Below are 26,761 nucleotides of genomic sequence, written 5' to 3' on the forward strand. Positions count from 1 at the left end.
AGACCCAACTCAGAATATTACATACAAGTCTGGTCATTCTAACTATGGAAATATGTACTTGTGATAGAGGGAGTGTAGCAAAGGGCAAGCAGTGCTCGTAGCTCTCAAGTTCAGAAAAACAAGTGGCGATCTCACTGAACAGTTCAAATCTCTAATAGATGCCCGGCTGATGTGATCAAGAACAGGGATCAAGTTTCAAAACAAGAAATTAGCCAGTGAGTGCAAATGTGAGGGAAAATATCTTCACTCAGAGGATAGAGAGTCTGAAATTTCACAACAAAAGGGGCAGAGTCATTGATTAGATCAAGGCCAGATTGATGAATTTGTTTTGCTATTAAGGGAAGCAATGTTTGTCGGGTTAGTACATAGAAATGGTGCTGAGGCAAGAGATCTGTCATGATCTTATGAAAAGGTGCAGCAGGCAAGAGCAGTCAAATAACCTGTGCTTTTATGTTCGGATGTTATGGTATAAGCAAGGCGAACTCTGAAGCAAGGATATCTTAACTTCATAATATAAATATTTCAACTATTCAGGCAGGTTTTGGCCAAGAAAGATGCATGTAGAAAGGAGCAGAAGCACAGGTTATCCAGCACTTAGAGGGTGAAAGGAAAGCAACAGACCCAGACCTCAGACTCTCAAAGAGAGTACTTATCCTCACATGGTTCTTCTTACTTTGCACATCTGTTTACAATAACAATAAAAGCAGTGGTTGTTCAACATAGTGGGTTTCTTTCAAGAGTAACAGGAGATCAAACTTTTCTCTTCTTTGCCAGGACCACTTACATCAAGCATAACTCCTCGCTACAATTTGCTTTGCTTGGAATCTAAATGGTGAACTTTCCATTTTAGTAATTTCATTAACAATTGCACTTCCCACAAAATGCAAAATAGATCAGAAATATCCCCCAGAACTCAAAAATACAGAATAAAATCAAAATTCAAAAGAGTGGTGTCTCTACAAGCCTTTGTCACTGCAGAGGATAAGGAAACGGAGGCATCAGGGATTTCTCACACCATCTAACACCAAGAAAGTTAGCTGTAATATAATCGCAACTGTTTATAACTGGAGAAAGAGTCATAAAGGCGAAGGCTCAATAAATTCACAGAGACTCTGTATAGCACTAAATTTGGACTTGGCAAAAACAAGGCTCTGGGTTGCACTTTCAACCTATTGTTCCAGTCAAGGGGTTCCATGCTTCACATTTCACTGTGCCACTTTACAAAGAATTTCCTGAACATTAGTTGGCGATCTTTGGCTTCGTTACCCTCCGGCACATCCCACTGCTGTGAGAGGTGATGCAGTTAGCTTGGACAAGCATCATCAGTCCATATCCCAGACTCCATCTTCCCTGCACACCAGGCTTTCCGCTGTTTGACATTTATCTGCCAGCAAGAGTTTCTGCCAGCCAGTTTCCAATCTCCTCTGTTCTCATTAGCTCTGCAAACTCTAACCATCGAATTACACTCTGCTGAACGTTAAATTCTCCTCTGAGTTTTTTTTTGCAGTGCCTCATGACCTTTGATTTCTCTAACCAGAGAGTAGCTAATTAATCCACATTTTTGAAAATGTACTCCTTTCATAGTTTGTGCTCTCCCTGTCATCTCAAAGTGAAAAGGCAGATGTCTTACAGTAGTTGGAATCTTTAGGCAACATCAATTTATCACTAGTTCCTTAGAATCCCGTGATTGATGAAGCTCTTTCTCCTCCTGCCCCCCCCCATGTCTTTTAGCTCTAGAGGGTCTGTCGATACCACAGCACACAGACTGGGGAGCGACCGCACATCTCACTGCTGCACATTGCAGTACACTGATACTGTCCTGCACTTTCCACATCCTGTTCAAGCAATTCTTTATGGCACAGATTTATCATGGTCATTTTAAATCCCCTTTCATTCATCTTTCACCAAGACAGTAACTGCTCATTCCCAAATCTTACACAAGTTGACATTCCCCATTCAAGAGGTAAGTCAGCATGATCAATAAACTCCAGTCAGTACCAGACTGACAAATGGTGTTGACTTCAAACCGAAGACCCAGATGACCTGCAAGGAGGATGATAAAGATAATAGCATAGAAAATCAGATGCCTCGGGCTGTTTTGTTAACAGCTCTATGCAACTCAGCATTGATTTTTTTTTCCAGTCTAGAATGCAATTCCAACCACTTCCAGGTGAAATCACACACCACAACCACACATTCATTAGGCACTTCCAGTCACAATTCACCCTTGTGTGCTTGAATAACACAAAGCAAAACTATAAATATTTAATAAAATAAAACACATGGGAACAAAACTCCCACCTTAGTTATTTAAAATAAACTTCTTGGGATGTTTAAAAATGCAAACACGAGGATGTGGCCTTCTATATATTGGCGAGACCCGACGCCGACTGGGAGATCGTTTTGCTGAACACCTACGCTCTGTCTGCCAGAGAAAGCAGGATCTCCCAGTGGCCACACATTTTAATTCCACATCCCATTCCCATTCTGATATGTCTATCCATGGCTTCCTCTACTGTAAAGATGAAGCCACACTCAGGTTGGAGGAACAAGACCTTATATTCCATCTGGGTAGCCTCCAACTTGATGGCATGAATATTGACTTCTCTAACTTCCGCTAATGCCCCACCTCCCCCTCGTACCCCATCCGTTATTTATATACACACATTCTTTCTCTCACTCTCCTTTTTCTCCCTCTGTCCCTCTGACTATACCTCTTGCCCATCCTCTGGGCTTTCCCCCCCCTCCTCCTTTTCTTTCTCCCTAGGCCTCCTGCCCCATGATCCTCTCATATCCCTTTTGCCAATCACCTGTCCGGCTCTTGGATCCATCCTTCCCCCTCCTGTCTTCTCCTATCATTTTGGATTTCCCCCTCCCCCTCCCACTTTCAAATCTCTTACCAGCTCTTCCTTCAGTTAGTCCTGACAAAGGGTCTCAGCCTGAAACGTCGACTGTACCTCTCCCTAGAGAAGCTGCCTGGCCTGCTGCGTTCACCAGCAACTTTGATGTGTGTTTCTTGGGATGTGATTGAGAAAGGCCAGATTTAATTACAAAGTAGGTAAAATGTAATAAAATAATTGCAGATATATTTAAGAAACTCGACAGGCATATGGATGATACAAAAATAAGAAAATTTTGAAGCAGGGAAGGGTTAGATTGACTTTAGAGTTGGTTATAAGGTTGGCACATATTCATGGATCATAGGGCTTATACTGTGCTGTATCGTACTATTTTCTATGTCCCAATATATTACGTGCCACATTTTCTGACGGGAGATTGGATTGTGCATACAATAAAAAGAACTTGGGTTTAAGTGGAGCGGCCACTGTGTGACTGGGCCACACAATGGTTAGAATGGGGAGTTGAGGCTTTACTCATTGAGGCTTCAGCGAGGAGAGAAATAGGCCGTAAGTAGATTTTTTTTGTTGTTTATTTATTTCTTTTTTATTGCACATTTAGAGCAGCGGGGATGCCAGGCAGGATAGTGGAATGCTCCTCTTGTGGGATGTGGGAAGGCAGGGAGACCTCCAGTATTCTTGTTGACCACACTTGTAAGAGTTGCATCCAGCTCCAGCTTCTAACAAACTCTGTTAAGGAGTCGGAGCTAGAACTGGATGAATTCTGGATCACTTGGGAAGCTGAGGGATTGATAGCCAGGACATACAGAGAGTTAGATACACCCAAGGTATAGGACCACAGGTAACTGGGTGACAGTCAGGAAAGGGAAAGGGGATGGGGGATAGGCAGCCAGTGTAGAGTACCCACTGTAGCTGTTCCCCTCAACAACAGGGAAATGACTTAGCAGAGGAAAGCCCCAGCAGTCAATTCTCTGGCATTGAGTTTGGCTCAGTGGTTCGGGGGGAGGGGGGGAGAACAGACAAGCTGTAATAATAGGGGATTTGTTGGTTAGGGGAACAGGAAGGAGGTTCTGTGGACAAGAATAAGATTCCCAGATGGTACGTTGCCTCCTGGGTGCCAGAGTCAGGGACATCTCAAATCAAGTCCATAGCATTCTCAAGTGGGAGGGGAGGGTGAACTGCCCAAAGTTGTGGTCCACGTCAGTACCAATGACATGGGTGGGAGAGTTGACAAGGTCCTCTACAGTGAGTTCAGGGAGTTGGGTGCCAAGTTAAAGGGCAGGACCTCCAGGGCTGTAATCTCAAGATTGCTACCCACGCCACGTGCTAGTGAAGCCAGAAATAGGAAAATCATACAGTTTAACACATGGCTAAGGAGGTAGTGCAAGAGAAAGGGGCTTCAGCTTTTTGGATCATTGGGCTCTTTTCCAGGGAAGGTGAGACCTGCACAGAAGGGACAGTTTGCATCTGAACTGGAAGGGGACTAATATCCCGGGGGGGGGGTGGTGTTAAACTAGAGTTTCAGGGGGATGGGAACCAGAGCACCAGAAAAGACTGTGGAGAAAGATGTTGTTAAAACTACTTACAAATTCGGGAACCAAAAGGTTGAGCATTGTGGGGCTGCGTTTATTTCAATGCAATGAGTATTGTGGAAAAGGCAGATGAGCTGAGGGCATGGATCACAATGATGTAATTATGATATTGTAGCTGTTAGTGAGACTTTGTTGCAGGAGGGGCAAGACTGGCAGCTCAATGTTCTGGGGTTCCATTGTTTTAGACATGATCGAGTGGGAGGGATTAAAGGGTGAGGGGTGACATTACTAGTCAGGGAAAATGTCACGGCAGTGGTCAGTCAGGACAGACTAGAGAGCTCGTTTAGTGAGGCTTTATGGGTGGAACTGAGGAGTAAAAAGTATGACCACACTAATGGGATATTATATTACAGTCTGTGGGATTTAGGAAAGCAAATATGTAGAGATCACAGACTGTTGTAAGAAGTATAAAGTTGTGATCGTAGGTGATTTTAACTTTCCACATATTGTATTGACTGGAACTCCCATTCTGTAAAAGGGCTGGATGGGAAAGAGTTTTTGAAATGTATTCAGGAAACTTTCCTTAATAAGTAGATAGAAGTTCCAACTAGAGAGAATATAATATTAGATCTCCTATTAGGGAATGAGACACAGCAGGTGCCAAGTTTGTGTAGGGGAACACTTTGCATCTAGTGATCATAATCCCATTAGTTTCAAGGTAGTTAGGGAAATGGACAGGTCCGGTCCTCAGTTTGAGATTCGCAATTGGAGTGAGTCCAATTTTGATGGTATCAGAAAGGATCTGGCAAGTGTGGATTAGGACAGGTTGATTTCTGGCAAAAGTGTAGTTGGTAAGTGGGAGTCCTTCAAAACTGAAAGTACCAAGAGTACAGAATTTGTATACTCCTGCCAAAATAAAAGGCAAGGCTAACAGGTTTAGGGAACCTCGGTTTTCGAGAGATATTGAGGCCCTGGTTAAGGGAAAAAAAGGATGCATTGCAAGTGTAGGTAGGTAGGAACAAATGAGAGAAAAGAAAAGTATAAGAAATGCAAGAGAACACTTAAAGTGGAAATCAGGCACTTAAGAAGGAAAACACTAAAAGGCAGCATGAGGTTACTCTACCAAATGGTGAAGGAGAATCCCAAGGCCTTCTACAAATATATTAAGAGCAAAAGGATAGCAAAAGGTAAAATTGGTCTTCTGAAAGATCAGAGTGGTAATCTGTATGTGGAGCTGAAAGAGATGTGGGAGGTTTAAATGGATTTTTTTTATCTGTATTTACTTGGGAGATGGGCACAGAGTCTGTAGAAGAGAGGCAAAGCAGCACAGACGCTATACAGATTATAGAGGAGTCAGTGTTTGATATTTTAAGGCAAATTAGGGTGGACAAATCCCCAGGGCCTGAGAAGGGGTTTCTCAGACCCTGTGGGAAGGTAGTGCAGAAATTGCAGAGGTCCTAGGAGAGATATTTAAACAGCCTTAGCCCTGGGTGAGGTGGTGGCAGATTGGAGGGTCGCTAACATTGTTTCGTTGTTTAAAAAAGGCTCTAAGAATAAGCCAGGAACTTATAGGCTGGTGAGTTGTCATCAGTAGTGGGAAAGTTATTGGAAAGAATTCTAAGTGACTGGATATACAAGTATTTGGATAGACAGGGACTAGTTAGAGATGGTCAACATGGTATTGTGCATGGTAGATCGTATCCAACCAATCTTATAGTGTTTTTCAACGAAGTTACCAGGAAAGTTGATGAAGGCAAGGCAATGGATATTGTCTACATGAACTTTAGCAATGTCTTTCACAAGGTCTTGCATGGAGATTGATGAAGAAAGTTCAGTTGCTTGGCATTCATGATGAGGTAGTAACTGGATTACACATTGGCTTCATGGGAGAAGTCAGAGTGTGGTAGTAGATGGTTGGCTTTCTGACTACAGGACGAGTGGTGTACTGCAGGGACTGGTATTGATATTGTTTGATATCTATATCAATGATCTAGATGAAAAAAATGGTAAACAGAATCAACAAATCTGTGGATGACACCAAAAATGAGGGTGTCATGAGCAGCGAGGAAGACTATCAAGGCCTGCAGCGTGTTCTGGACCAGGTGGAAAAATGGACTTTGAAAAAATGGCAGATTGACTTTAATGCTTATAAGTCTGAGGTGTTGTATGTTGGGAGAACCAACTAGGGTGAGACTTACACAGTGAGTGGCAGGACACTGAGGAGCGCAGTAGAACAAAGGGGTCTGGGAATACAGGTCCATAACTCCTTGAAAGTGGTGTCACAGGTTGATAGGCTTGTAAAGAAAGTTCTTGGCACACTGGCCTCATAAGTCAATGTACTGAATACAGGAGATGCTATGTTGAAATTGTACAAGACATTGCTACGGCCTAATTTGGAGTATTATGTGTAGTTATGGTCACCTACCTACAAGACAGATAAGAATAAGAATGAAAGAGTATAGAGAAAATTTACAGTGATGTTGCCAGGACTTGAAGACCTGAGTTATAGGGAAAGATTAAATAGTTAGGACTTTATTCCCTAGAATGTAGAAGATTGAGGAGATATTTGATAGAGATATACAAAATTATGAGGGGTATAGACAGGGTAAATGCAAGCAGGCTTTTTCCAGAGGTTGGTCTTGGGTTAAGGGTGAAAGGTGAATTGTTTAAAGGGAACATGAGCTGCCAGTGTAAGTGGTGGATGCGGGTTCAATTTCAACATTTAAGAGAAATTTGGATAGGTACGTGTATGGGAAAGTTATGGAGGGCTATGGTCCTGGTGCAGATCAACAGGACTGTACAGATTAATGGTAAAGCATGGACTAGATGGGCTGAAGAGCCTGTTTTAGTGTGGTAGTGTACTGGGGGAAATATGCCACAGCCATAAGAAGGGAAACTGGCTGCTTCCCTAACAAATAGAAAACGGGTTATATTAATAAGTCTGACAAAAAACTGACATTGAGATTGGACAAGGTGAATGTGCTTTTTGGTTTTCTCACTTTACAGAATTTCCTGATACTATTTCCCCTCATTACCATTCATTAATTTTATAATCCTTTTATTCTTGATCTGTAGGAAGAATGTAGTCCCTACTGGATAGCTTGCTGTTGAACATAAGCTGCTTGCTGGTCACTGGAGTGCCAAACCCAACACAAGCGTCAGGTACATTTATTTAATAAAAAGCATCTTACAACTTGTAAATGTATTTCACATGTACATGCCCTTAACAGCTATTTCTCACCATTTAAGAATGAAATAAAACATTCCTAATCAACTAGCACTTGCCTAACTTTGAGAGCAAATGTATCAGGAGGTTAAAGTTCATATACAATTGCTGGAGAGTAAGCATTGAAATCATGTGCTCAGTGACAGGTATACAATTATTATTTTTATTTACTAGCTGTAAAGTGGATACCCAGGTAAACCCATGTGACCAGCAAAAAAAATAGACGCAACAAACCTGGACAATGCATTCACCTTCCAGATCTAGATTACACAAGCTGAAATTGGAGGAAGAGGCTGAATGAAGATTGTATTGCCCATAGTACACTGGAGCCTAGTTTGAAGTTAGTTGCACCAATATATAGTTATCAGTCAGGTCTGTCCTCAGCTCTTCCTTCCCACGTAATAAAGAGAACCTTTAATTATCTTGAGTTTGAGCACAGCAGTGGTTACAGGATTTCATTATTGCAAGTCAGCAACTATTGAGACACTCAGGAGAGCATTAAGTGATTATAGGCCACCAGGGTGAGCTGCTGGCAATGATTTGCCCCAATACCAAGTCTCAGGACAACGGGAAGCTCGGGCGAGTGAAAGAGCAGCAATTAGCAAATCTGAAACTCCTGCCAGGGCTAGACGTATAATTAGGCACAGCTGTTACTCCAGAGGAGACATACTTAAGGGTAAACAAAAAAAAATTGCTCTCAGGAACTGAGAGTTAACCATAACCTCAACTAAGCAGCTACACTTGTGTTGTTTTTCAGGCAGCTGAGGTTTCATCTGCTACAAGTGTTCAATTTTCATGGGTGTCAAATTCTCATTACAGGGCAATAAAAAAGGCAAATAATGCATATTTATTTAAAAAATATTTAGTATTGTACACCCCATTAATCAATTAATTTGGCAAATCAACACAACCGTATCAGTTCCTGAGAATTACTGTGTTTTACCCTTGAAACTGCAAAAGGTTGGAAGGAAAGAAGTGCAGTATTTCAGCAGACTAAAGCTCAGCTGGAGAGCTGCTTCCCACAGGCCCATTGAAAGGATTCTATCTGACTGACCCTGCAGGTCAAAGGTGTATAGTAATTTATGAGGGCATGCATTTTGTCAATGCCAAAGGGGAACAATACCCCAGAGGGCATAAGGTCTTGAATCCAAATACTCACACCAGAAATGACAGAGAAAATCAGAGTTTAACAAATGCTTTCTCTCGAAGAGACAGTTTATTTATATATATATATATTTTGCAGAGAGAAATGTGGTGATCAGAGCATAATCTGAAGGAGAGACTGGCACTTTTACAAACCACTCTCAACTCCATGCCCAGCATTAGGTTTAAAGTTAAAAGAATTACATCAAAGTCAGAGTACCAGACCCAGTTATTCCTGAGTTTTTGAGATGGGCTGCTCTGGACAGGACAACAGTTAGAGTCTGGTGTGCTAAGGTTAGGCATTCCAAGCTGGGAAACCTATATAGGCCAGCACTAGATGAGAACAGGCAGCTTATAGAGATGGCCTGGTGATAGAGTTTGAGAGACTCCATTCTCATAACCACCTTACCCTTCCATCAAAGAAGTTAGCTTTATTTGTTACATGTACTTCGAAACATGCCGTGAAATGTGTTGTCTGAGTCAAATCAAATTGCAAGTCTTGCCATCATGCTTCTGGTACCAAAATAACATGCTCACAACTCATTAAACCTAGCCATACATCTTTGGAATTTGGGAGGAAGCCAGAGCATTGGGAGTAAACCCATGCAGTCATGGGGGGGGGGTGTTGGGGGAAGATGTACAAACAGTTGCAGAAATCAAGCTCAATCTTACAGCTGGCGCTGTAAAGCGTTGTGCTAACTGTGTTCTTGCATACCTCTGCTCCCCATATCCTAAACTTGCAGCGGGCTCTGGTAATCTATCACCCTTGTGCGCTTGGTTTAGATCTTTTCAATTTAAAGCTCCTACTCCGGTTTTCCCATCTCCATGGCTTAACATTTTCTTTCCTTTGTATCTGCCACCAGTGTCAAAATCCTCTGAGAATTCGACATGTTAGAATTCAGATCTCTTCTCAATTCTTGTTTACTTGGATTGCTTCTGCCTTCTGCTCCAGAATACTGATCCTGCCCTCTCCAGTTCTCTGTGTACATCACTGGTTTATTGATTAATTTGACACTGTGTACAGTGAAAAGCATGTTGCATACTGCTCATGCAAAACAGTGTATAAAGGTAGTACAATAGCAGAATGCAGAGTCAAGTTCAACAGCTTCAGAGAAAGTACAGTGCAGGTAGACAAGATACAAGATCGTAACAAGGTACAGTGAAGAGTTTTTCTTCCTTTACCGGGGAACCATTCAACAGCCTCACAGCTGCACTTAAAACTTGGTGGAACATGCTTTTCGGCCTTTCAGGCTTCTATCCAAAGGAAGAGGAGAGAAGAGAGGATGCTTGGGGTGGCTGGGGTCTTTGATTATGCTGGCTGCTTTACTGAAGCAGCATGAAGTAAAGAGTCCATGGAGGGCAGGCTGGTTTCAGCGATATGTTTAAGCTGTGTCCACAACTCTCCGCAGTCTTTTGCAGCCACAGGCAGAGCAGTTGCCCTACCAAGCTGTTGATCACTTGCCCTATATTTAGTCATCTGACCATGTCAAATCTTAATAAGGCAGCTGTGAAATTCCTTCATAGTTTACTGTGTTAAAAATGCTATGCAAATAACGCTGTATTTTTTACTTTACTGGTAGAGAACAAAGCATTCTGACTTGCTCTTTGTGTTAACTGAGGATGAATATTGTGTCCGAGTCAGACACGCCATGTGAAGTCCAAGTGCATATTTAATTGCAGTGCCAATGCAGAGCACAACAGAGGTACCACACTTAAGGCTGATTTATACTTCTGCATCAGGTACGGCATCGCTGCAAACCCTACTCAGAGCCTACGCGGATCCCTACGCCGCAGCCTGACGTGCACCTCTCCCAAAATGTAACTACGCGTCACGGCAACGCAGACCGCAACAACTGTGATTGGTCCGCTTGGTAGCATCGCATTTCCTCTTACGCTGCAATAGCTTGCCATTGCGCAACTGAAGAGCAGGGAAGGAACTCTGGCTGCAATGCTTTCCATAAAGCTTTACAGACCTTCGAAATTATGGAGGACACATTTCGCTTTTACAAAAAAAGACACTCGCTTTAAACTTGCTTACCCCGAGAAAGACTATCATGACCATGAAGTCTTGCACGGGCAGGTGTGTGTGCATGTACGACATGCCCGAATTGCAGAGCGACGCGGACACACCAACTCACAAGTATAAATGCTCGCAACAGCATAGGCCACTTGTGCAGGTTACGGCATCCATTTGTCGCAGAAGTATAAATCAGCCTTTAGGTTGGGACATTAAACCAAAGCCCTGTTTGCCCTCTCAGGTGCACGTTCAAGAACCCATAATAACTAATTTAAATTATCTTCGCAGTTGGTCAACATGGCAGGAACAAAATATTTGATCATTATCACATTGTTATTTGATGGAACTCGCTCAAAAGAAATTGATGCACATGTTTCCTACACAGCAGTGATTTTATAGCAAGAGTATTCTGTTATACAGGAAAAACTACAGTTGCTAGAAATCTGAAGCAAGATACAAAACGCTGGAGGAACTCGGCAGATCAGGCTTCGTCTATAGAGGGAAACCGACTACCAATGTTCTGGGTCGAGATTATTCATTGGAACAGGAAAGCAGAAGTGCAGAGGCTTGCATTGGGGAGGGTGAGGATGGGGGTGGAGGATGGGGGTCTGAGGATGGGGGGGGAGGATGGGGGGGGAGGGGGGGGGAGGATGGGGGGGGAGGATGGGGGGGGGAGGATGGGGGGGGAGGATGGGGAAGGACCAGCGGGTGTAAGTGAATCCAAGTGAGAGGGGGAAGTTATGGGAAGAACAACGAAGCATTTTGTTAGTTATAAACGTACAACACACTTGTGGAGGTGGTTGAGGTGCTGTCTCACAACCACAGAGACCCAGGTTCAATCCTGACCTCTGCAGTGCTCATACTGTGGAGTCTGCATGTTCGGATGGGTTTCCCCTGGTACTCTGGTTTCCTCTCGTCCCAAAGGTGTGTGGGTTGGTAGGTTAATTACTGTAAATTACCCCTAGTTGATGGTAGAACCTGAGGGGTATGATGGGAGATCAGGGAGAATAAAATAGTGTAAATGGGGCTTGATGAGTAGGGAATCATTGGGCTGAATGGTCTGTTTCTATGCTGTTTAACTCTATTATTTTAAAGTGCTTTGGGACAGACTAAGGTCATGAAAAGCCTAAATGCAAATCTCTTTATCCAACTTAAGTAAGAATGGTTAATCCAAAGATCATAAATTTTAGTGACAAAAATATTAGGCTTTCTGAAGCAAGATATTGATAGTATATGAAAGTTACAGAATTAAGAAAAAAAGGTGACTTTATGAAGGACAATTCTAGGACTAGCTCAATTCTTTAGTTTCAGAGCAGCCATGTAGAAAGTAGTGAAGTTTTGAGATCAGCACTGTGAGCTTGAGAATGTGTGGTGCAAATAGTTTTATAAAGGTTTTAAACTCCAAGGGGACAATGGAGACAGCAAGCAGGACAGGTCGACTGTGCTGGACTTCCCAAATTATCCCACAAATGGTGCTGTGTTACAATAACCTATCAGAGTTCTAAGTAATACTACAACCTTTTGGGGAAGTCGGGCTATCCAAAGGTCTCCGGGATTTCCTCCCCAAGCTTTTGAAAACCATTCATTCCTCCTTAAGGATGCATTCTTTACAAAGTGCTCTGCCATATATTATACTTTAAACATTGATGTACTTTATTTGGCCATGGCCCTCAAACTTTACTTCCCTCTCCTGAGTTCTGACGATTTCTTTCCTTTTTGCTCATTACACCCATGCGTGGTGACTCACTCTGCCTAATTGCATCATTAAAAAAATCTCTTGCTTTCGACTGCTGACATGGCTTTGTACAATTTTCCTTCTACGTTTCTGGCTCATATCCCCAAGTACTTCATAAATTAAGTCCCCTTTCCATACATCTGGACTACTTTTTTCTCTCCCTTCTCCCAGTATGTATTTAGTTTTGCTCATAGTTTCCCTCCTAGAATAGTACAAAGACAAAATCCTCTTTGATAATTTTGCTGAGACCTCTGATGTTTATTACCCTGATGTTCAACTAACTTTTTTTTGCCCATAAATAATTCTTCAATTTGAAAAGGAACTTTTATTTTCCACCCCGGCCTTTGAAGCTACGCAGTACTAGGGAATCAAAACACAGCATCTATCCTATTTCAGCAGGCACACCAAGAGGGGAAGTCCGAGGTCAAATGTCTTATCTAAGGTGAGAGTAATTTGCCTCATCCCTCTGACTGGGGGAAAAAAAAGAAAATCAATCAGCCAGGATCCCCAATCCAGTGATTTTTGCCAGAACTTCTGTGACAGAAGATAAGTGGAGCCTTTATTCCAGACTGACTGGCGGGGAATGCTGCTGGATGAGGCAGCAGATGGGTTGAATTCGACTGACAATATTACAACCAATGTGGCAGGGACTGCTGCAGAGATCAGAACTGCATGATGAACAAAATGAACAGTGAAATTAAAGGAGGAACCAGGAGATAAAATGAAGGCTAATATCACAAGGAAATATGAAATGTTGTCCTCGAACGCAATGTTGCATTGGCAGAGGTGTGATATTCAGGGTATCCCTCAGAGTAGATTCTTACCTCATTGTAATTTTAAGCACTTTAGCACCTTAAAATTGGTCCCTGTTTCCGCTCGTAATGGCCATTGCCCTGCCAGATCAATCAACCAAAAAAAGGGGGGAAAACCATCAAAATTGGCCTCTCACAGCAAACTGTCGGGGATAGAAATGTAAGACAAAGATAATATAAGTGGTTTAGAGGAGAGGGCAGATAGATGGTAACATGACAATACAACCCTAGGAAAACACTCAGTTCCAAAACAAAAGTGAATCAAAATGTACTCTGTTTAAATAAATACACCCTTTGAGAAACATCTAGATGTGGAAAATGCTTTTAAATATGAATTGATTGAGGGAGGAACTGAATACAAAAGCAAGGGGATGATACAAAATACTTACTAAGTTACTGTACTGATGTTCATTATAGAACAGAGGCATGAAGAAGCTGGTCAGGTAGATACAACATTATGGCACTTGCAATGGAAAACTCAAAGTTTGATCACAGTATTAACTTAATTAGAGGATGCAATCTAGGTTCTAATAAAACTATTCAAAGTTTTAAAAGCATAAACAATATTTCTACCGGTCAGCAGATAAGCAGTAGCTCAGTACCAGAAGCAATGAAGGCAAGTATAGCTTGAAGATCACAGAGAAAAATTAGAACAAAATTTTCCTTATGAGAATTAATGCAGTATATAATCCAGCACCACAAGTGGCTATCAGAAGCGTTCAGTAACTGGGCTGATAACAGGAAATCTGCAAACTGGCCAAAGAATAAAAACATTAAGTATGAAGAATGGACAGAGGAGTAACATTTTGGTCCATGATTCCCAAGTGGAGGTAGCTTTGTCATTGTACAGATATAATGGGCTAAAAAGGCTTATTTCTGCATGAGGTATCATTCACACAATAGACCTTGAAAAGGCCAAATACTTCTACAGTATATTATATCCCTCTTCCATCAGACTCTGAGATCCTGAATAATTACTGCAACATATTCCTCTACTAGTTTTAGACAGAATAAATACCCTTTCATGTCCACTCCTCTCCACAGGTCTTATCCGAGACCCTGAATTCATCACTGCTCCCTCCTCCGCCCGCCTTTTATCTCTACCATATTCCTCTTTCTTCAGGCTTTCAAAATGACCTAAATAAACACCACATAATATTCACCTTTCACAAGGCTGTGAGCGATTCCTTCAATAAACATTACATCACACTCCTCCCACCAGGGTCTGCAAGACCCTAAACAAACACACAAAATTTCTTTCAACTCATTATTAATGAGCAAGAACGGCACTACTTTTTAACAAGATCTACGGATCGAAGGAAATAGTTCTTTCTCTCCTGTCATAATCAGCCTTGCCAAAGAATTAATAAAAGCTGCACCAAGTTATAAACGGTTCCATATTTTAACACAAGTTTGAGACAGACATTTGAGTGATCATATGACTTTATGTACTTCTATTACTCCCTGGGTAAGAGTCATTTTCTCCTGCCATGCACTGCTGAAGATTGGTTAAGACTTTGATGATGGTAAGTAAGACTTGGATGATTGGGGAAATAGCTTTGCATTTGTATTGGGGTTTATGGCTGATGATAAATGCAGCTTTGCTTTACTTTACAACTGATCTATGTTAAAATTAATTTCGAAATCCACTAACTATGATATAACATCTTTAAAAATGGTCAACATTCAGTATTTTATTGCTTTTGAATTCTCCTTTAAGTGGTGGCAAACCCTGTATCCACATTTTGTCCTTTGAAATACTATTTTAAGGGGCCAGCAATTTACAAGGTTGTTCAAGAATTTCCGTGACTGTAATACAAGAAGTAGTCCTTTAAAAGGCCTTTTACAAGTATTAGTGATGGAATGTTTCTTTACTACGTACAATATCTTTCAAAAAGATACTTACAGTCCAGAAAACACCATTTTGGGGACAGCTTCTGTGAAGATAAGGTTCTAGACTTGGTGCCATCATCTTCCTGCAAAGGGACATGAAGTTAAAATAACTTGATTTAACAAGTACAATAACTTGATTTGTGAATCAACACTACAACGGGGTACAATGGAGCTGTCAAGTTTACAAGTCCCATCTCTAAGATGGAGAAGATATGGGGGCTTGAACCATGTTAGGCCACACCAGCAAGGAGAACAAGAATATATTCTGATTGTATACACAAACCCATAGGTTAGAAGTTTTCCTGTCACATAGGGTAAACCACCCCGTTATCTAGGCTAAACATGGTTATGACCACTAGGATAGCATTTATAACGTAGCCATTAATCCGTCTGTTAAATCTTCCACCATTTGGCATCACTTTCCAAGCAGAAAAGAGTGAAAACACAGTATCAAAGGGTGCAACAAACCACACTGACAGAAAACAGGCTATTGCTGAAACCATTAATATGAAAACATCAAGTGCAAAAAGACATGATCAGTACATCAATAAAGAAGCCTTTGAGGATCTAATGGAAAAAGGGTACAAAAGATACCGACTATGTTGACTGGATTAAGCCGATGTACGTGTTATAAAAAAATACTGCAATTGAAGGAAATGATTGCTATATTCCAAGCTGCAGAACTCAATTCTGAGGACATCAATGGTATTTCAAAACTCAGATAGGGAGTGGCACCTAGCTTACAGTTCACACACTATGTACCCAGCCAAGGTTGAAGCTCAGTAATAGAGAATGCCCACTAGAGGAACTGGCTGACTTTCTAACACAATTGCATTGGGGAATACTTCGCAAATTGGAATGTTGTTTGATTCAATTAGATTGGTTTATCATCTCAGCATTTTTCTCTGGGGGTGGGGGAGAAAAGCAGCAGCATGTAATATTCTTGCATTACAGATGTTTGGTCACTGCCACTCAAATGTAACGTTATTATACTATCAAACAGGTGGTGCACATGCAAACTTAACCTCACATCGACCACATGAAAACAGTCCTTACATGCAAACACTCTGCACAAATCACTACAGCAGTCCCTGTGCACAACCAGGAAGATATACTCATGCGCAAAAGAGATCAGATTTTGGTAACTGTTCAGATCAGCACATGCCATTCAGCCAAATCACCAGGTCACAAACCTGCAACATCAGATGCTGGAGCGAGGGATGAACCAGGGGGAAATCCTGTGGAAGAGTAGAACACTTTGCATTGATCAGTAACTGAGGGACACTTACTGTACCCATTCTGACTGAATTTTGTTTTATCGAGAGGACATAAATACAATGCACAGTACACAAGTCATCTCTGGCAAGCAGCAAGACAAACATCATCAGGCTGAGGTATTCTTGAGCATCCTGCAGGAGTCAGCAGCACTAAACCAAACTTCTCCTTAGCAACAGGAGATCCACAGTGTGTGGCAACTGAAGGGCAAGGTGGAAGTGTCTGTCATGGGGTGGGGGAGGAGAGGAAAAGGGAAGTGTCTGTCATGGGGTGGGGGAGGAGAGGAAAAGGAAAGAGCCTGCCATGGGGTGGGGGAGGAGAGGAAAAGGGAAGAGCCTGCCGAGGGGTGGGGGAGTAAAGGGAAAAGGGAAGTGCCTGCCATGGGGTAGGGGAGGAGAGGGAAAGGGAAGAGCCTGCCGAGGGGTGGGGGAGTAAAGGGAAAAGGGAAGTGCCTGCCATGGGGTGGGGGAGGAGAGGGAAAGAGAAGAGCCTGCCATGGGGTGGGGGAGGAGAGGGAAAGGGAAGAGCCTGCCATGGGGTGGGGGAGGAGAGGGAAAGGGAAGAGCCTGCCGAGGGGTGGGGGAGGAGAGGGAAAGGGAAGAGCCTGCCGAGGGGTGGGGGAGGAGAGGGAAAGGGAAGTGCCTGCCATGGGGTGGGGGAGGAGAGGGAAAGGGAAGAGCCTGCCGAGGGGTGGAGGAGGAGAGGGAAAGGGAAGAGCCTGCCGAGGGGTGGAGGAGGAGAGGGAAAGGGAAGAGCCTGCTGAGGGGTGGGGGAGTAAAGGGTAAAGGGAAGTGCCTGCCATGGGGTGGGGGAGGAGAGGGAAAGGGAAGAGCCTGCCATGGGGTGGGGGTGGAGAGGGAAAGGGAAGAGCCTGCCATGGGGTGGGGGTGGAGAGGGAAAGGGAAGAGCCTGCCATGGGGTGGGGGAGGAGAGGAAAAGGGAAGTGCCTGCCGAGGGGTGGGGGAGGAGAGGAAAAGGAAGAGCCTGCCATGGGGTGGGGGAGGAGAGGGAAAGAGAATTGCCTGCCGAGGGGTGGGGGAGGAGAGGGAAAAGGAAGAGCCTGCCGAGGGGTGGGGGAGGAGAGAGAAAGGGAAGAGCCTGCGGAGGGGTGGGGGAGGAGAGGGAAAGGGAAGAGCCTGCCATGGGGTGGGGGTGGAGAGGGAAAGGGAAGAGCCTGCCATGGGGTGGGGGAGGAGAGGGAAAGGGAAGAGCCTGCCATGGGGTGGGGGAGGAGAGGGAAAGGGAAGTGTCTGTCATGGGGTGGGGGAGGAGAGGGAAAGGGAAGAGCCTGCTGAGGGGTGGGGGAGGAGAGGAAAAGGGAAGAGCCTGCTGAGGGGTGGGAGAGGAGAGGGAAAGGGAAGAGCCTGCCATGGGGTGGGGGAGGAGAGGGAAAGGGAAGAGCCTGCCATGGGGTGGGGAAGGAGAGGGAAAGAGAAGAACCTGCCATGGGGTGGGGGAGGAGAGGAAAAGGGAAGTGCCTGCCGAGGGGTGGGGGAGGAGAGGAAAAGGGAAGAGCCTGCTGAGGGGTGGGGGAGGAGAGGGAAAGGGAAGAGCCTGCCATGGGGTGGGGGAGGAGAGGGAAAGGGAAGTGCCTGCCATGGGGTGGGGGAGGAGAGGAAAGAGAAGAGCCTGCCATGGGGTGGGGGTGGAGAGGGAAAGGGAAGAGCCTGCCATGGGGTGGGGGAGGAGAGGAAAAGGGAAGTGCCTGCCGAGGGGTGGGGGAGGAGAGGAAAAGGAAGAGCCTGCCATGGGGTGGGGGAGGAGAGGGAAAGAGAATTGCCTGCCGAGGGGTGGGGGAGGAGAGGGAAAAGGAAGAGCCTGCCGAGGGGTGGGGGAGGAGAGAGAAAGGGAAGAGCCTGCGGAGGGGTGGGGGAGGAGAGGGAAAGGGAAGAGCCTGCCATGGGGTGGGGGTGGAGAGGGAAAGGGAAGAGCCTGCCATGGGGTGGGGGAGGAGAGGGAAAGGGAAGAGCCTGCCATGGGGTGGGGGAGGAGAGGGAAAGGGAAGTGTCTGTCATGGGGTGGGGGAGGAGAGGGAAAGGGAAGAGCCTGCTGAGGGGTGGGGGAGGAGAGGAAAAGGGAAGAGCCTGCTGAGGGGTGGGAGAGGAGAGGGAAAGGGAAGAGCCTGCCATGGGGTGGGGGAGGAGAGGGAAAGGGAAGAGCCTGCCATGGGGTGGGGAAGGAGAGGGAAAGAGAAGAACCTGCCATGGGGTGGGGGAGGAGAGGAAAAGGGAAGTGCCTGCCGAGGGGTGGGGGAGGAGAGGAAAAGGGAAGAGCCTGCTGAGGGGTGGGGGAGGAGAGGGAAAGGGAAGAGCCTGCCATGGGGTGGGGGAGGAGAGGGAAAGGGAAGTGCCTGCCATGGGGTGGGGGAGGAGAGGAAAGAGAAGAGCCTGCCGAGGGGTGGAGAAGGAGAGGGAAAGGGAAGAGCCTGCCGAGCGGTGGGGGAGGAGAGAGAAAGGGAAGAGCCTGCCGAGGGGTGGGGGAGGAGAGGAAAAGGGAAGAGCCTGCCATGGGGTGGGGGAGGAGAGGAAAAGGGAAGTGCCTGCCATGGGGTGGGGGAGGAGAGGGAAAAGGGAGGTGCCTGCCTTGGGGTGGGGGAGGAGAGGGAAAAGGAATAGCCTGACAAGAGAGGAATAAAATGGAAAATGCAAACAATAAATAATGCAAGGTAGTTAGGAGGAACAGCATCTCGTGTTCCGCCTGGGCAATCTACAAACCCACGGTATCTTCCTGTAAACTGATCCCCTGCTCCTTTTTTCTCTCCCCTGATCTTCATCACTGCTTCTTTCTTTTCCTCAATCTACTTCATCTGTCCACATGCACTTACTGGTTCACCTCCTCTCCTTTCCCCATCTACCCTTCCCTCCTCCCTCGCTTGATTCCATGTTCCACCTTCCTCTTCTTTCAGATTCCATCACCTTCACCCCTTTGTCACCTCTGTTACCTCCCAACTTCTGTCACTACATACATCCTCCTCTCCTCCATCTGTCCAGCACTCCCTTCTCACATGGAACCACCTACTCTTATCCACCTCTTCCTCTCACATTTTCATGTTGGATATCTCCCTCAAGTCCCTTTACATCTTCATCATAAAACACATCATCAAGCTTTGTATCATCAGCACATATGGAGAACAGGCACTTTACTCCCTCAAGTGGATTGAGGACGCTGGGGCTTCAGCAATGATCCTCCACCAATGTCCCAACCCAACAGGACCCATTTCTTCCTACTTTCGCTTCCATCTGCTGAGCATTCAGTCCGAACCCCATATACCACATGCTCCAATTGCCGTTAATCTCATGTGGCAAATATCAAAAGGTCTTATGAAAAACAAAATGGTTCACATCATTTTTGTTGTCCTTATCCTTTCTGCTTGTTACGACTTCAAAAGTTACCAAATATGAGCTCCCTTTAGAAATCATGTTCATTTCTATTTGTTTTTTCCCCAAGTACTCTCTTACCATTGCTTTAACAATAGATTGCAGTATTTTTCATTCTGCTGATGTCAGGCTAACAGCTCTGAATTCCCAATTTTTCTTTTGCCCTCTTTTCTTAAATAGTGAGATTACAGATTATATTTGATACCATCAAATTTGCGAAGGCCCTCTAACAGCTATAGCATTTTGGAAGATGACTACCAGTGCATTCACTATCTCCATAACCATTAGCTTTAAAACCTTCAGATGCAGTCAACAGGTCTTGGGGATTTATCACTTATGTTTCCCATTAATGTCATCAATGTTAATTTGTTTAATTGATATTAATCCTTCAAGCTCTTTATTTTAGACCTATGGTCCTCCACCGTTCTAGGTTTGCTGCATCTTTTTCTGGGATGTCAGGCACAAAATATTTTTTCCCTCCATTGTTTCCTTTGGTATAATTTTTCTGTCTCCACCTGTAAGGGATCCATATGAACATTGAACCTATCAATGAAAATGGCACAGATAACGGAGCTGGTGCCTCATGGCTCCAATAACCCTGGTTCAGTCCTGAGCTTGTGTGAAGTTCCTATGCTTTCCCTGTGACCATGTGTGTTTTCTGTGAGTGCTCTTTTCCTTCCATATCCCAACGATGTCCCAGTTGGTAAGCTAATTGTCTGCTGTAAACTGGCCTGAGTGTAGTTGAACGGTGGAATTGGGAGGAGTGGGTGGGGGGGCATGAGGGGAATGCAAGGAGAATAGGTTACAGAAAAATTAGAGGGGAAGGGGATTGTTCTGTTGTCTGTATAGACTCAATAGGCCAAACTGGGGTCTTTCTTTTATCATAGGTAATATGAAACATCCTCTCTACATCATGTGCATCACGGCTGCTCCAGCTCATATTTGTTTCAAATAAATTCCTGTTTTGCTCTTCTAGCTCTTGTGGGCACAATCCCAGCCTGTCCAACCTATCATCATAAGATGTTCTTCCATCTCATCCAACTTCAGCTCATCTTTTTCACTTTGTATTCCTGTGGAAGCAATTACAATTTGTTTTGATGTTTCTTGCCAGCCTTCCTTCATATTCTAGTTCCCCTTCCCTTAACAATGCCTTGGTCATCTTTGGCTGAACTGTAAAAATTTCCTAATCCTCAGGCTTATTTCATTCTTTGGAGGAATGTTATAAGCTTTCTCCTTTGATCTAATATTATCATTAACTCCTCTTGCGAGCCATAGCTGGACCACTTTCATGTTTATTTTTGCCTTGAAGGGGAAACACATTACTTGTAAATGACATATTAATTATTTAAAAGGATAGCTATGGCCTGTTTACTGTCATACAAGTTAATGCAGTTTCCCAAGCTATCATATCTGATGTAGAGCTTCAGTCTTTGCAGAATTTTCTTATTTAAATTTAAGGGCCTAATTTTAATTTGCATTAAATAATATACAGTTTTTATATCAAATTCAATATCACAATTTTTGTTTCCTTGAGGTCCTTTGACCATCAGATCATCAATTACCCCTTTATCGTTATACAAAATCAGATCCAAATTAACCTGTCCCTTTGCTGGATCTTCACAATAACAACCTAAAGAACCAGCTTTTCCTTATGCCATAAATTCATTTTCTACACTGTTATTGCTAGTACAGTTCTCAGTCGATATGCAAAATTCCTCATATTTACCGTATTACCCCGATACAAACACTCTAATATCTCTGATTAATACAATGTTTTATGTTACATTCACTGAGGCCTACAGATAACTCCCATTTATTTTTTTCCCCGTCACTTGCTGGTGCTCAGCTCCATCCAAATTGATTCGACTTCCCGATTTTGAGTGAAGACATTTCATCGTAACCGCCCTTATTCCACTCATTAAAATCAAGTTCAGCCCACCTCTTTCTCCATTTTGCTCATCTCTTCTAAAATTTAAATAATCTGAAATATGTAACCATGTATTTTCTGGTTATTAATTCCCAAGCCATTTATTTCTATTAGTACAATTACCTTTTCTGCCGTGTTACAAATGTATTCAGATTAAAAAAGTCTTCTGTTTTATCTTTGTGCACTTTACCCTCTTCATACCCTATTTGGCGATGCCCATGTGCAGTCACTTCCTGAAAGATTATGGACATCACTACCCATTATACTGCCCAGTATTGTCAAATTCTCCTTTCTATTTAAGTTTTAAATTTCCCCTCACCAGACACCCCACCTCCCAGACCTCACCCAAAACAATTCAAAGTCTTATTTATAGTCATATATATTACAGTCACCAGGACACAATGCCAATTCTGACTAAAGCTTACCTAAATGGAACAGCTCCCTCTTCACTGATACTGATCCCAGTGGCCCACAAGTTAAAATACATTTCTCCAATGCCAATCTTTGAACTGCACATTCAATTCACTGACCATTTTCACCCTAGTCCATTTGCAGGTGGCTCAAGTAGTAACAGAGAGATCCTCACTTCTGCACCACCCTACAATTTCGCTGAGATGCCAGTGGGATTTGTAGCTCGCTCCAGAACATTAATGGCAGCATCCTGGCTGGACCGTGCAACACACAAAATAATACACTGAAAAATGAAAAGGGTTCACTGAAATAGTCACCATTTAAAGGACTCTACTACAGAGGAAGGGTCTGAAAGCACTCTGCTCATTACTGCAGAGATAACTTTGGGCAAACAGAATTCCAAAAATCTGGTCATCAGGATTTTACCTACTATTTTTTGGGATCAGAAATCTTCCAGTTACAGTCACAGCTGACGTCTTTTACTATCGGCAATACTTAGACAATCACCAACAGAAAGCAGTACCATAGCATGGCACTTTGCTGTGAAGGTCATCATGAAATCTCACAATGCAGTTACAGAATATTCAGAGTCTAAATTTATTCCAGTAAGTTCTACTCTTTCCTTATACGCGTGCTTGTATTATTTCCTCGGAACCCAAGAAACAGAAGTTTATTCTTAAACCTACTTTTACTACTCTTCAAACCTTGCATTTCAGATCACAATGTGCTGCAGAATAATGTTTCTTACATCCATCATATATCTTCGATCAATTACCATACATTTTCATCCTGGTTCTTCCCATGAGCAGAACCCACATTCTCATTTAACTTCAATTCCCCACTGAATTCTAGACACATTATAACTTTCGCTGCTCTAAAAGTGAAGAATCCAAGCTCCCACCTCTTTGGTATCAGGCTGATAAATCACCACTTTACCTTCTTCAAGACATTAAATCTGTACTAAAGTGCATACAGAGAATCATACATGATGGTCTCCACCTGAGATGCAATATTTGTTTATGAAGTTTTACAGGATATTCTGTGGGCTTGCACTATTGCATATTCCAATTATAACGTGAAAAATCCCATCAGCTTTTGTAACAGCCCTTTAAGCTTGACTTGTTACTGGCAAAGATGTGTATGTGAAATCCTCATCATTGATGTATCTTCAAAATTGTCCTACTTATAAATAATTTCTTCTCACTCTTCCTGCCAAATTCGATCAAATACTTCCCTGTATTAAATTTCATCTGCTGGATATCTCTCCATTTTATGCCAATCTATCCCTTCTCAAAGTATCCCTAATTTTTATTCCTTTTCCTTGTCTTGCAGATTCAATCCCCTGTTCCTCCCTCCTGCATTTGGCATCAAAAGCAGCAATGATTGCACAGCTGAGACCTGGGAAAAACGACTGCATACCTTACCGATGAATATACACCGTATGCTGCTCTGATTTGAATCTCTTAACTAGTCATCATTATATCTTATCCATGTCCATTAGAATGAACCCTGGAATGAAGTGGTTAACGTATGAAGAGTGTTTGATGGCTCTGGGCCTGTACTCACTGGAGTTTAGAAGAATGGGGGGGGGGAGGGGGGTGTCTAATGGAAACCTAACGAATATTGAAAGGTCTAGATAGAATGGATGTGCAGAGGATGTTTCCTATAGTGGGGAGTCTGGGACTAGAGGGCACAGACTCAGAATAGAAGAATGTCCCTTTAGAACAGAGTTGAGGAGGGATTTCTTAAGCCAGAGAGTAGTGAATCTGTGGAATTCATTGCCACAGACAGCTATGGGGACCAAGTCATTGAGTATATTTAAAGTGGAGGTTGATAGGTTCTTGATTAATCAGGGCATCAAGAGTTATGGGGTGAAGGCATGAGAATGGGGTCGAAAGGGATGGAGTGGTGGATGAGACTCACTGGACCAAATGGATTAATTCTGCTCCTATGTCTTCTGGACATGGAAGCAACGTGCTTTCAAAGAGAGTGTTTCTCTTAAAACAAACAAGCCTGAAAGTCAACCAAAACTTGGAACTGCTACAATCAAGTCACGCTGAAAGATTTTACATAAAGGTGGCATTAACTAGTTCTATGATTGAATGAATTCTATGAAAATGAACAACAAAAATAAGAGAAAAACAAATACCAATCTTCTGGATTGGAGGGTATAGGTACTTCTCTTTGCTTGCTTGGACATGAACAATTTAAAGGAAGGTCTTACTTTAAGTGAAATTGTTCAGTTATTCATTATTTCTGCACTTCATATCTTGAAAGTGCTGCTCAGAAAATGTAGTTTGAGACACTGTGTGAAGGTTATTTCTTCATCTGAGGAAAGGTGGGGATGTGTTTTCCAGAGATAGGCATGGTGAGATGCTCTTGGATGTGATGTTAAACCAAGGAACTTCTTCAGAGCGAATTTAGGCAGATCATTTAACTTTGTACGGTATTTTTGAATACAAGAAGCCATCACTTCTAAAACAGTATCTTTGTTCACAGTCTCTGAGCAGTACAGATGTTTCCGAAGTAGGTTATTTGAAGCAGAAGAGAATAATTCTAAATTAATGGTGGTAAAATGAATCCTCACTCTTAATTAAAGCAGCATATTTTTGTGTTGGATGTTTATGGCGACTGCTTTCTTCCTGCTCCCCACCCCTTTCCACCCACTCCCATCTGGTTTGAACTGGTTGAGTATCGAGAGCCTAATAAGCCATTGCTCCCATCAGCACAGGCATTGCCAACATTTGACTCAGCCAGTGCTCAAATACATCCTCTGAAATAGGTTTCATTGGGCTTCTCTCCATCATTCAGAGTCAGATCAGAAAAATAGCCCACTTCTCTTTCTGGTCTTTCATTGTACCTGAGCAGGATGGAACAGTCTTGGGCTCTTATATGCAACAATACTTTGCTAGGCTCCAGCTTTCCTCCAGGAGTTGCCAGATTTTTAAAAAAACACTAATTATTTTTAACATTCCAGCAATAATATCATTAGCCACAACAGAGGGTAATACAAACCCTTCTTCAGGACTGAGAAGGATGGGGAAGGATGTCAGAATAAAAAGTGGGAGAGGGGAAAGAGGTTAGCTGGAAGGTGATAGGTGAAGTCAAGTGGGCGAAAAAGGTCAAGAGCTGAAGAAGAAAGAATCTGATAGGAGAGGAGGGTTGACCATAGGAGAAAGGGAAGGAGGAGGGGACCCAGGGGGAAGTACTGGGCGGGTTAGAAGTAAAAAATCAGAGTGGGGAATAGAAGAAGGGAGCATGAAAGGAGAAATCGCTATTCATGCCATCACGTTGGAACGGTACCAAGATGGAATATAAGGTGTTGCTCCTCCACCCTGAGGGAGGCTTCATTTTGGCAGAAGAGGCAGCCATAGACCGACATGTCGGAATGGGAATGGGAATTAAAATGTTTGGCCATAAGAGACATACACAATGGAGATTCTGCAGGTGCTGGAATTCTTGAGCAACACGCACACAAAATTCTAGAGGAACTCAGCAGATCGAGCAGCACCTATGGAGGGTAATAAAGTGCCAACACCTGAAGCCGAGATCCTTCATCAGAAGGGGACAGAAGCCAATATAAGGTGGTGGTGGGGGAGAGGACGAGGACGAGGACGAGGAGGAGGAGGAGGAGGAGTACAATCTGGCAGGTGAGGACGAAGTGGGTGGGTATGGGAAGGGGGATAAAGTAAGATGCTGGGAAGGAGCTGGAAGAGGTAAAGGGCTGAAGGAGGAATCTAATAGGTGAGGACAGTTGGAAGAAGGGGAAGGAGGAGGGGAACCAGAAAGAGGTGATGCCAGGCGAGGACATGAGACATACCTCCTGAAGCCTCTCAATGTGGGTGCGGCAGATCTCCAGGTCACTGTCTCCAGGGACAACAATGATGCCCAAGGGCACAGCTGAAACAGAACAGGAATGAACTTGAAATGATGCATATGTTGAAAAGCATCAAATCAGTAACAGTAAAATGAACCGCAGTCAAATTGCACCACTCAGATACCAACAGAATACTTCACAGATGAGTATTTAGGGTCCCATAACGAAGAATGGATGTGTTGACATTGGAGAGGGTCCAGAAGAGGTTTACAAAAATGATCCTGGAAATGAAAGGGCTAATGCATTAAGAGCATTTGATGGCTCTGAACATGTTCTCACTGGAGTTTAGAAGATTGAGGGGGATTTCATTGAAACCTGCCAAACATTGAAAGGCCTAGATAGAGTGGACATGGAGAAGATGTTTCCAATAGTGGAAGAGTCTAGGACCAGAGGGCTTATCCTTAGAAGGATGTCCCTTCAGAAAAGAGAAATCTATGGAACTCACTGCCAAAAATGGCTGTGGAGGACATCATTGAGTCATTTAAAGCGGAGGGTCATAAGTTTTTGATTTACAAGGGTGTCAAAGGTTATGGGCAGAAGGCAAAAGAATGGGGTCGAGATGGAAAATAAATCAGACATGATCAAGTAGCAAAATAGATTCAATGAGCTGAATGGCATAATTCTGCTTCCATGTCTTACAGTCTTTATTTCTAAAACGCAGTTACTGTAACAATGTAG

At 43.5% G+C, this 26,761-nt stretch overlaps 1 protein-coding gene across 8 annotated transcripts in view; it reads right to left on the minus strand.

Annotated features, from left to right (window-relative positions):
• Window positions 1-26,761, minus strand: part of dgkza (diacylglycerol kinase, zeta a) — a 708,940-nt gene that overhangs the window by 175,408 nt on the left and 506,771 nt on the right. For 6 of the 8 annotated variants that reach the window (XM_063062203.1, XM_063062202.1, XM_063062204.1 and 3 more), the window contains 3 exons: window positions 26,027-26,106; window positions 16,410-16,454; window positions 15,230-15,299 (listed from right to left, as the gene is read on the minus strand). In XM_063062203.1, coding sequence (XP_062918273.1) covers window positions 15,230-15,299; window positions 16,410-16,454; window positions 26,027-26,106 — 195 coding nt within the window. The remainder of the gene's footprint in view (window positions 1-15,229; window positions 15,300-16,409; window positions 16,455-26,026; window positions 26,107-26,761) is intronic. The other 2 variants (XM_063062198.1, XM_063062201.1) reach the window with 1 other exon arrangement.

The sequence above is a fragment of the Mobula hypostoma genome, chromosome 11 (assembly GCF_963921235.1).
Source record: "Mobula hypostoma chromosome 11, sMobHyp1.1, whole genome shotgun sequence".
NCBI classification, from domain to species: domain Eukaryota; kingdom Metazoa; phylum Chordata; class Chondrichthyes; order Myliobatiformes; family Myliobatidae; genus Mobula; species Mobula hypostoma.